This window comes from Mauremys mutica, chromosome 1 (genome assembly GCF_020497125.1).
Source record: "Mauremys mutica isolate MM-2020 ecotype Southern chromosome 1, ASM2049712v1, whole genome shotgun sequence".
NCBI classification, from domain to species: Eukaryota; Metazoa; Chordata; order Testudines; family Geoemydidae; genus Mauremys; species Mauremys mutica.
The window spans coordinates 14,792,986-14,809,218 of NC_059072.1; the positions used below are offsets into that span (position 1 = coordinate 14,792,986).

Genomic DNA, 16,233 nt, shown 5'->3' on the forward strand with positions numbered 1-16,233 from the left:
TCTGTACCTCTGAGAGTGTTTTTTCCAGCACAGTTGTATTTACATATGGTTGTACCTGCTGAGAAAAAAAGAATGAAAAGCCCCTAATTAGTCATCTTTAACTTATAGGCCAGGACTTGGGGTCTGCTCCTGCTCCCAGGAAAACCAACAGTAAGATTCCTATCGACTTAAGTGGGATTGCACGTCTCACAAGCAGTTGTTCCAATTCCCATGTGGACCCATGTTAGTATCCATTTGTCAGATTGGAGTCCTAGTTTTTATGCTACTTTGCACTGCGACCTTGTGCAGTTTAGTGGGTAGCACACAGAACCCAAGTCTCCTGAGTCCCCGTTCTATTTCTGGCTCTGCCGCTGACAGACCTTGGGCATGTCACTTCACCTCTCCATGCCTCAGTTTCCTCATCTGAAAAATAGGGATAATGATGCTTACTTCCTCTGTAAAGCACTACATAAGAGCGAGATATTGTTGTTGTCTGTACAGCATCATGCACATCAGTGGAGCTACAGAAAACCTTGACGATGCAGGATTGTTCTCTATTACAGTCTGGTTTCAAAGAGCTCGAGACATGGGGCTTCTACCAGATCTCTTGGGAGGTTGTTCTACAGTCAAGCTTGCTGACAGAAAATACCAGTTTTTTCCTTTTGCCATGGGGTCTGAGCTGCATTCAGGGTGTCATTGATGTGCAAATTTTTTTTTACCTGCGTTACTTTATTTCATCCTTATTTATTAACTGCAAAATCATTCTCATAAGTACTGCACGTTTATAAGCAATGCTTCCTTCGAGCCACAGAAAAAACATCTCCACTGTTTTTAGTTATGAAAGCATGACATATTGAGAAATCACTCACCTGGAGATACATAAGTGTATGGCTTTCTGATGTATATCTACAATAACTGCTTTCTGATAAGACATGAAATCCTTCATTTCAGTAGATGACATGATTCTAGTGGGTGGCATCTAATTTGAAACAGGTTTATATCATCTGTAATCTTTTGGAGGACCTGGGAAAGCGCAGCTATTTTATTACTTTATAGCCTACAGTTATACAAGCAAGATATAAAATGCTCCGATTATTTTCCCTTTGGCTCATTGTAGAGGGAAGGGAAAGTACCTATTTAGCCCTTGTCTCTGCCCCCTTTAATTTTCTTATTCACTGCACACCTCTTCCAGATTCAATCTCCCCCCTTCACACACACACACTTTTAAATATTTTATGGGTAGAGAGCTTATAATATGTATTGTCACGGCAGCTGTCTCTAGAGGTCAGCAATGAGTTTAATAATGAGATGCGAACCAGTGACTCTGTAAAACCCATTTCAGGTTATAAATGGCGTGTTTTATTGAATCTAGTGTTAAAGGTTGCTAACTTATCAATTGGTGATGGCCAGGGTTAAACAAGCTTCAACATGAGCCCGCTCATGTAAGGAAACTAACAGGGTAACATTTTTTACCACCCTTTTTTCTCCAGATGGCCCGTTTTTGTGTTTTGTACCCACCTTACTGTGGATATTCTGCAGGTTATTCACAGGGCCTGATTCTGATCTCATGCTAGTTGGCCCTAATGTAACTTGATTGAGTACAATGGAGTTACTCCTGATTTACAGCTTGGTGAGCAGAGAAACAGGACCACAGTTTTGATTGAGAAATTTTGAAGTTAGGTGCAAACCACAGTCACAACTGAGTCATGAGTAGAACTGTTGTTTTTGCTAAAAGGACAAACTAGTGGCTTAATAGCAAATCAGTGGTAATTATGCCATGACGAAAGTTACAATGTGGGTGAGGTACTATCTTTTATTGGACAAGCTTCTGTTGGTAAAAGAGACAAGCTTTTGAGCCACACAGAGCTCTGCTCCAGACCGAATACCAGCCAGCTCTACAGAAAAGGTTTTAGGGAAAAGGCTGTTTCAGAGAAGATTAATTTGCTAGAGTTAACCTACTTCTACCGGACTAGAATTTACCTGTTTTGTTTTATTTGTAACCTCATCTGTTCCTATTCTCTTTGTTTAGTATCTGTTCTTTATTCATAAACTTATTCTTGGTTTTACTATAAGTTCTTCTCAGTGTATTAATACAAAAGTGTGATTCCTCAGCTCAGCTAGCAGACTGGTGTGCATAACTCTCACTCAGGAGACAGCAGACTTGGTAATTTCTGAGAGTAGCTAGTAACGGGCTGGTTACTGGTGAAGAACCCATTTCCAGGATGTTCAGGAACTAGGGTGCATCAAGTGTTATCCGCAAGGCATAGTAAAAGCTGGCAGAGCTTTAGAGGAAATTGTATGGTTGGCTAACAGACTGGGGTGACAGGGAGCTGTCACTCACGGCTTGTCTTCACTACCGGGGAAATCGACGCTCCTGCAATTGATGCAGTGGGTGTCGATTTAGCGGGTCTAGTGAAGACCCGCTAAATCAACGGCAGAGCGCTCTTCGGTTGACCCCAGTACTCCACCTCTCCGAGAAGAATAAAATAAGTCAACCACAGAGCATCTCCCATTGACGCAGCACAGTGAAGATGCTGCAGTAAGTCGACCTAAGCTACGTCGACTCCAGGTACGCTATTCATGTAGCTGTAGTAGCGTAACTTGGGTCGACTTACCCCGATAGTGAAGACAAACCTTAGTTTAGCTCCAGCAAGTCTCTCTGTTGCTAAGGCAGAGGGGTAAGAAGGCCACCCATAGTTCTGGGCTCCCTGAAAAAACATGACTCTGGGTGATAAAGTGCAAACTGATTGTGGCTTTTTGATGGTAATTGCTACAAAGAACACTTTCCTTATGAGCTTGATCCACAATTGACCTCTATGTCTAACCTCTCTAGGATGAAACTAAAAAGATCCTTCATTTTAGAACCATAAACTTGTAGAAACTACAGATGGAACCAACTCTGGTCTAAATCTTTCTGCTTAGATGCTGAAGTATTAAGTGCTGAATAAATACAGGAAGATAGTTTGATTTCCCCATCTAGTGTAATAGGTGGGTTGAGTTGGTTTTTCATGACTGCATGTTCTCCAGGGCTTTGTCAATCTGATATAACCCAAGCAATGCTAATTCCAGCACTTCCCTCGGGAGACTGTTCTACATGAAAGACCTTAATGTCAGACAACATACCTAGAACAGACGGCCTAAATTTTCCTTTGCTCATTGCTCCTAGTTACACCCTCTTGCATCACCCTAAACAATTCCTTTAGCTCATTGATGACTTCATCTTTCAAATGCTTAGCAAAGAGGCAATGCAGATAATGGGCTCATTTTAGCGAGTTATGCCACTTTTTTCTTGTTTGATTTTTCCCTTGATGGGGGCAATGCACTTTCCCACATTCCCATGAACTTAAATTCCCCTGCGGTGCACATGGAAACATAGGACTGAAAGGGGCCTCACAAGTTCATCTAGTCCACCCCTTTCACCCCGACCCACCCCACATTGAGGCAGGATTAAGTATACTTTGACCATCCCTGACAGATGTTTATCAAACTTGTTCTTAAAAACTTCCAAGGGGTTTCCACAACCTCCCCAGGTAATCTGTTCCAGGGCTTCACTCTCCTTGTAGTTAGAAAGTTTTTCCTAATATCTAACCTAAATCTCCTTTAATATTGCTGATGTCAAGATAACAATTAAACATCAGGTAAAGGAAACAAAGCATAATAGACATTCCCCTTCCTTAGATATTAGTTGAAAATCAGAAAGATGGCAGACAGGCACTGGGCTGTTAGAGTCCGGTTGGGAAATAAATGGATCAAAGAAAACTGGATTGTTAAAATGAAGTATTTTACACATCCCGGTGACTACATGCACCATATGGCTCTGCTTGTTCCTTAAGACACTTAGGGAATGAAACAGAAGAGGTTTTGCAAGCAGTGCAAGGAGTGTATTGATTTGTGGGACTGGGGGACATTCTGATCTTTGAGCAGATTCTATGGAAGATTCACAGTAATGTTCTCTACTTGCCAAGGAATCTAGCAAGTACAGCATTGAAAACTAAATATCACTACCAAAAACCACACGTGCTAGTCATTTTCTCTTCCTCTCTGGCTCTAAACACATTTGACATGATTGTGTGGTTCCCATCTTCTGCTTAATTGTTGATTTTTTCCAATTCCATATTTGGCATCTTTTTAAAATAAAGCTGGAATAGCAGTTGACGGTTTCAGGCAGCGCAAACCCTGTTGCGTTCACGAAGTGCAATAATAATACAGTCCGTTCAACATGCCTGTGTGAAATGTGGAGGAATTATTGGAGAAAAGTCTATGGCCCCAATCTTTCAGTGAGCTCTGCATCTTAAGGTCCCAGCGCATGTGCAGAGCCCCACTGAAGTCAGTAGATCTCTATGCGACCTCAGGTGTCTTTCCCCACAGGACAATTTTCAGGATCAGTGCCTAAGGCTTGAGAGCAGCAATAAGAAATGACCACTGAGGTGCAGTGGGAATTTGTACACTGAAATTGCTCTGCAAGCTCATCAGAGATATCCTCTTAACAGCTGTCATGTGCTTGCACTGTGCTAAGAAACGAGTGCATGGTGGAGATTTGGGGGAAGGTGTAAAAAACAAAAAGAAAAGGCTCCGCTTTGTAATGTGTTTTCAGATCAAAAGTCTTGTAGCTGCAGGGGAGTGACATGGTGCAGTGCCCCATTCCAAAAGGCAGAGTCTGCCGTTCCAAATGTGAGATTGTAGATTGTCCTTGTGTGCAACACAGTGCGTTAATTGCTATATAACGCTACACACAGGAGTTTGCTTATTGTTCAGAAACAGATTGAAAAAGAAACGTGCATTAGGAGTTTTGATGAGACCAGGATTGTAGCCACATCCTAAGGGCAGCTTGGTGAATGAGTGATTACAGTGTTTTGAAGAGAAGGCCACTCACTAAGCAAGCAACAGCTATGGGAATCACAGATCTTTTCCCCTTTGGTACTGGATGAGTTGTTGTCACACACTTCTTAATCACGAACCAATGTTCATTTGTTAAACCAAACAAATCAAGACGTGTAGGTTTCAGTTGCTGCCTGGCAGTTCTTAGATTACTTTAGAATTTTGTCTCTGTTCTGCTAGTTGTTAACAAACTCAAGAAAAGAAAAGTTATAAGCTGGTAAAACAGAAATCACGCATGCCATAAACCAGCAAGGGCTGTAACTTGAGAGGTCTTCTGAAACTAAATACAACAAATTAAAGTTTATATGAGTCCTGTGGGCCCAATAAATTGTGGGGGTTTAAACTTGCTGGTTATAAAATACTCCTTTAACATTTTACTTTCATTTAAAAGCCAATATTAAGGTATCATTTGAAATTTATATCTTTCTGACTTGCCAGCCTGTTTAATATTGATCGTGTATCGTTTTAGCCCCCTGAGCAACTAAAGTCAGCAGTGCCAATAAAAGTAAAATGCTTGACTTTGTGACTGTCTAACCTGCTTTACTGTCTTTTTATTTATATTTTTAGATGCATCATCCTATTCAGATGAAACCCGCAGATAGTGAAAAGTCCAATGGTAAGTGATTATCCTATTTCCTACTTAATATGTGTGTGTATGTCTCTTTTCATTTAAAAAACAAATGCAAGGTATGGCTTATGCTTTTCTCTTAAAATAGCGAAAACCTTTTAAGGAAGTGTCCCTATAGCTGAGAGGTGCTGAAAAATGTTGACCTGCTTTGAACTCCCATTTATCTTCAGTTTAAAGAAGGGAGGAAGTTTCTTTCCTCTCTTCCTTATGCATTCTCTGTGTCATGGCTTTGTTGTATTTGTCTTTTGTTGGTATCCTGCTGACAGTAGTTGTGGAGTTTCTTAGCAATCAGTAACATCTGATGCTGATAACAGTCTGAGATTAAAATAACATGGGAGTGGAAAGAGAAAGTCCCATGTTCAGGAAAGTGTTTAAGCACTGTCTGAATTGGACTTAGGTATATTCTTCAAGTTAAGCATGTGTCTAAACACCCTTCCTAAATAAGGATGCTTCTCTGATTCTAGGCTCAATTTAAAATCAAACTGGATGTTTGCTCTTAATTATGAGACCCATATTGACTTTTGTTTTAGGTAGGGTACTGTAGACCTCTCTCAAATAAATATTATGACAATAATATTTATTCAAAGTATAGCTTATTGACTTAAGGAATATATATGATGTGCAAAATATACAGTGTGCTAAATCTATAAAATACATCAGATCTGCGTATTCCAGGCATTAGACAATCTGATGGTAGGGCTGCCTGTGTGTGTGTTGTTTAAAAAAAATCTATACATCTTTTCCCCCTTGATTCATTCCTATAATTTACTAAAATATATGTTAAAGAAATCACCTTCCTTCTTAGACTGCAAGAGCTTCTTTTCCCCATAAGGCTGACATAATCAGAGCTGGTGCCTTCCAACAGGCATCTCTGCACCTCATTAATTAGTAATCAGGGCAGAAGCCATGCACTTAGAGATCTACATATCTGCAAATGTAAATGATGATTGGGCTCTAAATCTCTCCGCAAGGTTTTGCTAATTGTACTGCATCCCATTTTTAGTCTTCTCCACAGACTAAAGTTTAGAAGGAACGTAAAACTTTGTACTGTGCTCCTTTCCACGTTGTGGACGGCTTTAAAAACTGGCCAGGTGCACAGCGGAACTGGGCTGGCCCCGATGGAAATGGGGAAACTTGCTCTTCTATTGGAGAGGTGTTCACATAACATAAACCAAAAAAGCACTCACCACTAGCACAGAGTCGTCAACCTTGTTTGGATGCTCAGCAGAAAGGCCAAGTAGTCTGAGTATGCAAACTGGGTGAAATCCTAGCCCCATTGAAGTCACTGGGAGTTTTGTCACTGACTTCACGAGTACCAGGATTCCACCCCAAGTATTGATCATGCTTTCAATGGCCGATTTTTTTTTCCTCCTCTGCAAGGGTACTACATAAGACCCCATGAACTAATGAAGTCCAACGTAAGCCTTGTATGCGCCCTTCTACATATGGTAAATTTCACTCTAAAATCTCATGGACAGAATAGAAGTGCAATAGAGAATTGACCAAAAATGAACCCCCTCATCCCTAGACGGTGTCCTCCCAGAACAAGACTCAAGCACATTGGCGAAGCACTGTAGGGAATTTTGCAATGCCTGAACCAGTGCCATGCATAATGCCTTGCTCTCCAAGGCATTCTCCAACACCTTTCACCCGCACTAAATACAGCTAAGTTGCTTTTTTTTTTCCTCCAAAAGTTTTCCAGATTTTGGGAGAAGGCACAGAAGTCCCAACTGACCAAAGGAAAGTAAGCAGGTGGAATGGCCTCCTTTAGATTAATCTTCTGAAGAAAAGCAAACAATGTCTAATTTTCACATGCACATTTAGAATGTTGAGAACTCTTTGTTGTTTGAAGCTGGAGAGGAAAGCTACCGCTATGGTGATGAATGTAGCGTAGCACCTTAGAGATACAGGAAGTGGGATCAGAGCCAGGGTGTGGGAGGTGAGCTAAAGGTTTGGTAGCTTGGGGGGGGGCAGAGAGGTGCAATGAAGAGAAACAGCTGGTATCTGTTTTCCGGGTGCCACTGTGCCAGCAGCTAAAGAAGGGCATGTGTCTGTGCCAATGGCACACTGGAAGGAAACAGAATGCCATCAGCAGGGCATGCAGGGTGAAAAGAGCTCCGGAGGAGGAGAGAGAGGTCTGGGGAAGAGATAAAGAGCTAACCAAGGTGGGTTGGTCTTTGTGATGGGTAGTGTTTGAGCATTTGTGGGGAGTTCTTAAACCGTTTGTTCTCTCACCATGGGAAGCGATGCATCAGAACTGAACTAGGTTTTATTGGTAACTAGAACTTCTAAAAGTTCAAAGAGCTTGAAGACTCCTGTTGACCAAAAGTTCCAAGTAGCTCATAGATAGACATAAGAGAACTATAGCAAGCGCAGACTGAAGTTCTCTTGAGTTTACCAACCTCTCTGTAGGGCTGATGAAACCTGATGAAGCTTGATATGAGCTCTGATGTTCCCTTGGTAATTTTACAGGATTTCTAAGACTCAGTATTTGCTGAGTGACAGTGTTGAAAAGCCTATTAAGCTGGATGATCTGGTCTGACAACAGTTTGCCCAGTTCTGGACTCAAAACCAAAATTTGTGTGAAGGCTTTGCAATGCTCTGTTTAGTGTCCTTTTTTAAAAAACAATTGCTCACTTCTGAATTCCAGGGCTTGACTTGCAGTGCCAAAATATTATGGGAAGGGAATTTCTGCCCCAATTGGAAGCAGAACGCACAGTAACTTTCACACGTGCTTCTTGTGAGACTTCCAGATGCAAGAGGGTTTGGATGAGCGACCAGACTTGTGGGCACTTGCATGAAGTGGCCCTGAACTGTGACACCCCCCCTTGTGCTTTATGTGTCATTTAAGAGCCAATCCTCTGCTGACTTATCCTCATATCAACCTCCAGAAGCCAAGTTTGAGTCAGAGACCTCTATAGGAGTGATGTGGTACAGACATCTCCCGCACATGCCTGGTTATGGAATAGCTGTGGAGCAGCACCTCGCCACTTCCTACAGTCTGAGGGCATTCTCAGCCTTTGTGTCCCCCTATGCAGGGTAGAATGGCTGGTGAATATGGGTAGCAGCCTCCAGACTTGCTCTCCACCCCTCTGTATGAAGGGTGAAGGTGGGCCTCTGCAGAGCATGACCGTACACTGGCCTTCAGGTCCTATCTCCTCCTATGCAGATGCAGCAAAATGTAATCAGCTTCATGGTACCCAAGGCCTTCTGCAGCTAGAGCAAATGGAGCAGCATCCTTAGTGCTAATGAATTTCTTTCACTGGAGGATACTTAAAATAATTAGCCGATAAACTTACCCTCCCTAAAAGTTCTTCCTTCGAAAAGATGAAGTATGCAGTATACGGTGCTCATAAATTCATAGAGTTTGAGGCCAGAAGAGACCATTATATCTTCTAGTCTGTCCTCCTGTACATCTCTCATTAATGATGGACCTCAGGACAGATATCCCGAGGACAGTATATGACCATTTTTATAAAATGCCAAGACTTTGGGGAAACCAAGAAAAATTCTCCGTTGCATTATCCTGGACTTACTTTCTGATTCACTGAAAGGGTGAAGAAATGGTTTTGAAATCCTAAGTGGAGAAACTTGCAGATTTGGAAGCAGTAATTAAATGCCATATGCCAGCACTAACACATAGAAAAGTTGTTAATTAATTCAGGCAGTTCCAGATCCAGGTGTGACTTTGACAGATTGTACACTAGGGCTTTTTGCCATCTTACAAATAAGGATAAAAAAATCTTTTTTCCTTCCCTCCAGGGGGAAAAAACATTTGTACTTAAATAATTAACCGTTACCTGATTGGCTTAAAGGAGAGGACAACTTATTCTGAGAAGGAAACAGTGTTCTAGATATATTTAAATATGATAGCTTCAGTCACTTAAGGGGACACTGTCATGTATTTTCCTGATAGAATTTTAGCTTCAGGAAAGAAAGAGAGAAGTTTAGCAAACTTTAATAGCATTTTTCATTACTTAATTGTTTAAACATTCTCCTGTAGTGCTGTGATCCCAAGCACAGCCCCTTGGTTTTAACATACGAGAATCCATAACTGAAATGATGGGCTGGGAACAGAGAAGTGAAAAAAAATTAGTCAATTTTCACTGTCCAGGCAAACTGAATGAAGTGTAAAAATGAGACACTAATGCCTTTCTACTGCAATGCAGTGACTTCAGTGGGACTCCTCAAGGGCTCCACCCAAGCAGACACAGCTTCAAGATTGAGTCCAATGTACATTTATGGGCTTGATTCACTGATACACTCTAGCTGCTTTGTCCTGCTCCGGCAGTGCAAAGCATCCATACATTTGTTAACCGGCTGGTTATATATCAGGTTGCATCTGCTTTACATTGCCAAAATAGTGCAAAGCAGCCGGACAGCAGTACTGAGTCCAAAATCCATGCATCAGAACGAACTCCTCCCCCAAAAACATGATTTAAATAAATAAATCGTGCTTTTTTATCTGTCTTCTGAATTTTGAACTGCTCCTGTCCACCCCTGCATGGGATGGACAGGAGCTCCTGTGTCTAACCTGCATGGGATGGGGCTTCCTCTGAGGTCTTATCTCCATTAACTCTGCACTTTCCTGAACTGTGGTGGGAGGTGAGGCCACTGCTGTCAAGATCAGAGGAAGGAGGCCTGGTCCCATGGTCAGTGCCGCAACTAGGCATTTTAGCACCTGGGGTGAGCAAGCATATTTGCACCCCCTACCGTTTTTTTTAGTTATTTCTCCGTTCCCAGGGCTCTACGCCCTGGGTGGCTGCCTCGCTTGTTCCCCGCACTCCCTCCCCACCCCCGGTTACGGGCCCTGCCCGCTGCATGCACCATTTCTGGGGCTCTGCTCAACTCTGAGCACCTGCTAACCTGTAACATATGTGGCCAGGGCTGCCCAGAGGATTCGGGGGGCCTGGGGCAAAGCAATTTTGGGGGGCCCTTCCATAAAAAAAAGTTGCAATACTATAGAATACTATAGTCTCGTGGGGGCCCCTGCAGGGCATGGGGCAAATTGCCCCACTTGCCCCCCCCCCCGGGTGGCCCTGTATGTGGCACAGCAACCTCTAATGGTTAAAGTGGGGTGACTAGGTGTCTGGTTTTCGACTGGAACACCCGGTAGAAAAGGGACCTGGCAGCTCCAGGCAGCACCGCCGACCAGGCCATTAAAAGCCCTGTCCTGGGGCACCGCGCTGCACCCCGGAAATGGCCAGCAGGGCCGGCTCCTAGGTAGGGGGCCCACCGGGCTGCACGTGCTGCCTCTGCCCCAAGCACCGGCTCTGAGCTGGTGAGCGGGGGGTGCCTGCAGGCGAGACCAGCACGTGCTGTGTAGTCCCGTCCCCGGCGCCCTGCTTAGAAACCGGACCTGCTGGCTGCTTCCGGGGCGCAGCATGGAGCCAGGACAGGCAGGCAGCCTGCCTTAGCATCGCTGACCAGTAGCCACCTGAGGTAAGCCCACACCCCAACCCGGAGCCCCCTCCTGAACCCAAACCCCTCATCCCCAGCCCCACCTCAGAGCTCTCACCCCCTCCTGCACCCCAACCCCTCCCCCGTACTCCGAATCCCTCGACCTCAGCCTGGAGCCCACTCCTGCGCACCAAACTCCTCATCCCCGGCCCCAGCCCAGAGCCCTCACCCCTCCCACACCCCAAACTCTGCTGCCTCAACCTGCAGCCCTCTCCCACATTCTGCGTCTCTCCAGCCCCATCCCCCAGCCTGGAGCTCCCTCCTGCACTCCAGCCCCTCATCCCCAGCCGGAGCCCTCACCCCCTCCCGCACTCCAACTCCCTGCAACGTTTCTGGCCCCACCCCAGAGCCCGCACCCCCTTTTGGAGCCCTCACCCCCTCCTGCAACCCAGCCCCCTCCCCCAGCCCAGTGAAAATGAGTGAGGGTGGGGGAGAGCAAGCCACCGAGGGAGGGGGAATATAGAGAGCAGGGGAAGGGGCAGGGATAAGGTGTTTGGTTTTGTGCCAATTGGAAGTGTGAAACTGCCAGCCACACAGACAAAATCTGTGAGCTGCCTCCAGTTTTACTGTAGAGAACCCCACTCCCCTGCCAATGACCTGTAGTCCTCACAGCACTTTAACTATCAATCCCCACAACACTTCTTGTTCATACTGGAAAGAATAAGGCAGAGAGGTTAAGTAACTTGCCCAAGAGCACAGAGATAATCAGTGTAAGAACCCAGGAATTTGTGGCTCCCATCCTATGCTGATAGGAATAGATCATGCCTTTCTCTGCATGAAAGTATATTGTATTGTTTTAAATTGATATCATGCCTTACAACAGAGTAAAAACTGCATAGGCGCCTTCATCTTGGCAGTGCTCCTTTAAACATACTGCGTGGTTAGGCATTTAGCCAAGATAAAATTACAAATTTCTTAAAGTTTACCACTGATCAGCAGTACCAAACAGCATTGGATATGAGGCATGTCATCCTACCAATATGTCTTCTGTACACTGAGCATTTTCCTTGAAATGTGCATTTTGAAGATGTACAGGACACGGGAGCTGGGTGTTTAATTTACTATAAAATCACCCTCCAGCTGAAAACCTGCAAAATCGTTTTAGTTAAATGGCATATTTGTAGATTTACTAGTGAAAGTGAAGGAGGCCAGTAGGGAGTTTGTCATCTGCTAGTGTCTGGAAAATTAACAAACATCTTAGCATTTGACTTTGGGGGCGGGGAAGTTAAGAGGCTGTTTGGCAGAGTAGCATCTTCCGCTTTTCTTTGTAGGCTGGAGGAAGAGATCCCCTGCGTCCATTAAGGTCCCTTATTTTTTTATCTTCTGCTGGAAGATAAAAAGTCTTCACCCTTCCCTGTAAGCAGGAGCAAATGGGACACCCTTTGGGGCTAGAGTGCAGTTGCTTAATTGGCTGAGGCAGTGTCCTTTGTAGGATTGAGCATGGAGATGGGAGCTCAATCACCATGTGGCTCTAGACAGGCCACGTGACTTCTCTGTGTCTCAGTTTCAGCATCTGTAAAATGGGTGTTGTTAGTACAAATACCTATTAAAAAATATGGGTCGCACTTTATATTATGGTTCTGCTTATAAAGGATGAACAATTGATTAATATATGTAATCATAGATGTAATAAATGGTAAAACAATCATGCCCTATCGAGCACTATCATGGACCCAACCTACATCTAAATTCTCTTTTTTAAAAAAAATAAAATAAAAAAAAAAAGCATTTCCATTAGCTTTTGGGGTTCTAGAAAATGCATTTTCTCTATGCTTGCTTGTGTAAAATAGCAGAATGCCTTTCTTAACCATTCAGTAAAGAAGTACTACCCAGTTAAAAAAAAATTACTCCAAATACCCCTTCTGTCTTCAATAAACATTAGCCTCTGTTTTTATCGCTGAAATTATGTTAAGAGCACAAAAAGTGTCAATACCAGTAAAATCCCATGGAAAATATATAGGTTTCTTCCTTCTCAGCTGCAATTTATTCTGTTTGACAAACACATGTTAATACATGCAGGGTGGGTCAGGGTGCAAAGGAAGATTCATTTTTCATAAGCACAGAAATGAAAATACTTCATTAAAAAATAATTTGCACAATAGAAATAAATAAGTGCACCACAGATACTCTGGAATAAAGCTTTCTGTCTGTCTTTGCTTCCTGCAAAATTCTGGCAATCTGCTCATTATCAGTGAATTGGATTTGCATGCCATTTCAATAGCAGAAGAAAGGAGCATTATATGTACCATATAATAAGCCCTTAGATTTTTTTTTAATATAGGGGAGATTGTGAGTTAGCATTAAGTCTTCCAGCTCGGAGTGGGGTTATTGCAGTTTATTCCATCTTTGACACCAGTGTATGGCTTGAGCTTTTGTTAAACTTCAGAGCCAGCATACACACCCAACTAGAACGACCTATTTTACGCTGGCCGTGTGGACGATATAAAAAGGAGATAATCTACCGATCTCTTTGGCAAAGTGCCTGTTGTATTCTTGCAAACTCAGCATCATTACCAATCAAAAGATTTGACTTTTGGAAAGTAATATGCACTCCCCTTGTTGAAGTGCTGCCCTGGAACATACATTGTGTCCATTTGAAGAGAGACTACTGTGTCATTATGGGAAAAGAGAGGAAAATTTAATGCATTATTCTTCCCATTGCAGTCACTACAAACCTGCTTCTGAGTGCCATGCATTACAGCTGGTTGAAATGGAAAGCTAGGATCCTTTTCATATAAGAATGTTTTTGCAGAGTATTTTTCATTAACTCATTTTATTATGTGCACTTCGCACCACCACCGCCACCCGCTGCCTGTCTTGCTTCCTTTCATACATTTGGGAGATGGGGTGGGGGAGAGTGAGGGAACATATTCAAATTAGAATCTATGCAAAAATATCTTGAGTCTCTGACACAGGATGCTTCTTTCCCTTAGAAATCATGATGGGGAGGGGGATGAAAAATGTCTTATTCATGCAACTAATATGACAATAGCACCCACAAAAAGAGAGAGAGAGAGAGATTCAGGGAGGAAGAGGGGGAAAGGGTTGAAAATATAAAGTGTTTGCCTTAGGACTTGTCTTCAGTTGCAGAGCCAGACTCACATGACTGGAGCTTGGTTTGATGTGGTAATGAAGCATTGATCACAGGAAAAAGATGAAATGGCCTTTGCTCATTCATTATTTTTATCTTCTAGCTGTGGAAGACAGAAAATTGTTCATAGGAATGGTTTCGAAGAAGTGTAATGAGAATGATATCAGGGTGATGTTTTCTCCATTCGGCCAGATAGAAGAATGCCGAATTCTTCGGGGACCTGACGGGCTGAGCCGAGGTGAGTGTGCAGTCTAGAAAGTCTCTTTCCTTAAGTGCTAATTGGAGCTATATGTCACAGTCAGGGTAGATGTAGCCACTGTCTGCAGCGAGAGGCTACGCTGTAATATGTCCCACGTGACCGAGTTACCCACATGAACTTTTCACAGTGACTGAAATTATCACCTTTTATTTCAAATGTCAGAAAGGTCTCAGTGCCAACATATTAACTTGTGTTATCGCGCTGTTTGTCAGATTGAAAAGGTACCGTTGAACCCTGACATCTCCTATTTTCCCTACCACAAAATCAAAGACACCCCCCCCAACACACACACACACACACACACACACACACACACACACACACACATATATACATACTCGTATTTTGTAACAGGGAAAACAAATGACTAGTTTATGGCACCTGGAGTCACACAAACTGCTCCATGCCAGGGCCGCCCAGAGGATTCCGGGGGCCCGGGGTCTTCGGCGGCGGGGGGGCCCTTCCGTTCCGGGACCCGCTGCCAAAGTGCCCCGAAGACCCGCGGCGGGAGCCCCCCGCCGCCGAATTACCACCGAAGCGCAGCCCGGTCTTCGGCGGTAATTTGGCGGCGGGGGGATCCCCGCCGCGGGCCTTCGGGGCACTTCGGAGGCGGGTCCCGGAACAGAAGGGCCCCCCCGCCGCCGAAGACCGGGCTGCGCTTCGGCGGCGGTGGCGGCGGGTCCCGCTTCCCGCCCCGGCCCCAGCCCTAGCCTCAGCCTCTTACCCAAGCACGTCTCCGGCGGGGCCTGAGCTGCGTCCCGCTCAGAGCCGCGTGGTGAGGGGGCGGGGCTGTGAGCTCCACGCCGAGCGGAGGCAGCTGCCCCGCCCCCTCCCCACGCCGCTCTGAGCGGAGCGGGTCGGGGCTCAGGCCCCGTTGGAGCTCGCAGCCCCGCCCCCTCACCACGCGGCTCGGATCGGGGCGGAGCTCAGGGGCTCGGCTGGAGACTCGGCGCTTGATGCGCTGAGGCTCCAGGAGTGGGGCGGAGGCGGGAGCCTCCGCTCTTCTCTTGGGGGCCCCTGCGGAGCCCGGGGACTGGGGCAAATTGCCCACTTTGCCCCCCCCCTCTGGGCGGCCCTGCTCCATGCTATAGTATCCCTCTACCCCCGCATTCTTTGTAACCATATGTAAAATGTGGCTCTATATTGCCTCTGGAATAAAGGGGTTAACTCCTAGAGTTTTGCCCAGACAGAACTCATAAAGGGAGCTTTCTTAGCTCAAGTCCCTAGGTCCAATTAGAGCCAGCGCAGGCGTGCCAAACAGCAGTGCATAGTGCAGTCATATGAAAGACCCAGGTTCTGGACCACATGCCAGACTCCTATTTTATTGGGTTGGAAATTAAGTGCAATGCAGACTTTGATACCTGATCACCCCCGTCCTCCACCTCGTTAGATATGCAGCATATAGCATTTTGTACCTGGAAAAGGCTCTTGAAAATATATAATAAAAAGAAAAGCAGATCTATATCAATGCCCCTGCTGCATATTAAGCCTTTGTTGTATTGACCTGGAATTACTCAGACAGAACAATCCTTCCCACCAGCTAATGACATATGGAATTGAATTGGGAAGAGGATCAGGGCAAGCTTGTCGGCCTTAGGGGAACAGTGCCATAATATCAGCTACCACAATTTAAAGACACAGGGAGTAAAAAAATACTCTAAAATGTGGGGCTGTTAATTTTATTAAGGAGAAGCAAAACTCAATCATTCTGTTTTGGATATTTTTCCCCCCTCTAAACATGAAAAAAGTACATAGGAATCACAGTTTATGCATTTTATTACATTTTCAAAACACAGAATAATTTGTGGGTTTTTTTTAACTTCTGAAGCATATTGTTTCTTTTAGACTTTGGTTTCTATATGTGCAGCCACTTGTGGTTTTTTTTTTTTAAATTATTCTGAGCAGCAGTTTGTCCACAATGGATATAAAGTCCACAGA

General features: G+C 44.4%; 1 protein-coding gene across 3 annotated transcripts in view; it reads left to right on the forward strand.

Annotated features, from left to right (window-relative positions):
- CELF2 (CUGBP Elav-like family member 2) overlaps window positions 1–16,233 on the forward strand; it is a 451,780-nt gene that overhangs the window by 360,213 nt on the left and 75,334 nt on the right. For all 3 annotated transcript variants that reach the window (XM_045029015.1, XM_045029013.1, XM_045029014.1), the window contains 2 exons: window positions 5,425–5,473; window positions 14,140–14,274. In XM_045029015.1, the coding sequence (XP_044884950.1) occupies window positions 5,425–5,473; window positions 14,140–14,274 (184 nt within the window). The remainder of the gene's footprint in view (window positions 1–5,424; window positions 5,474–14,139; window positions 14,275–16,233) is intronic.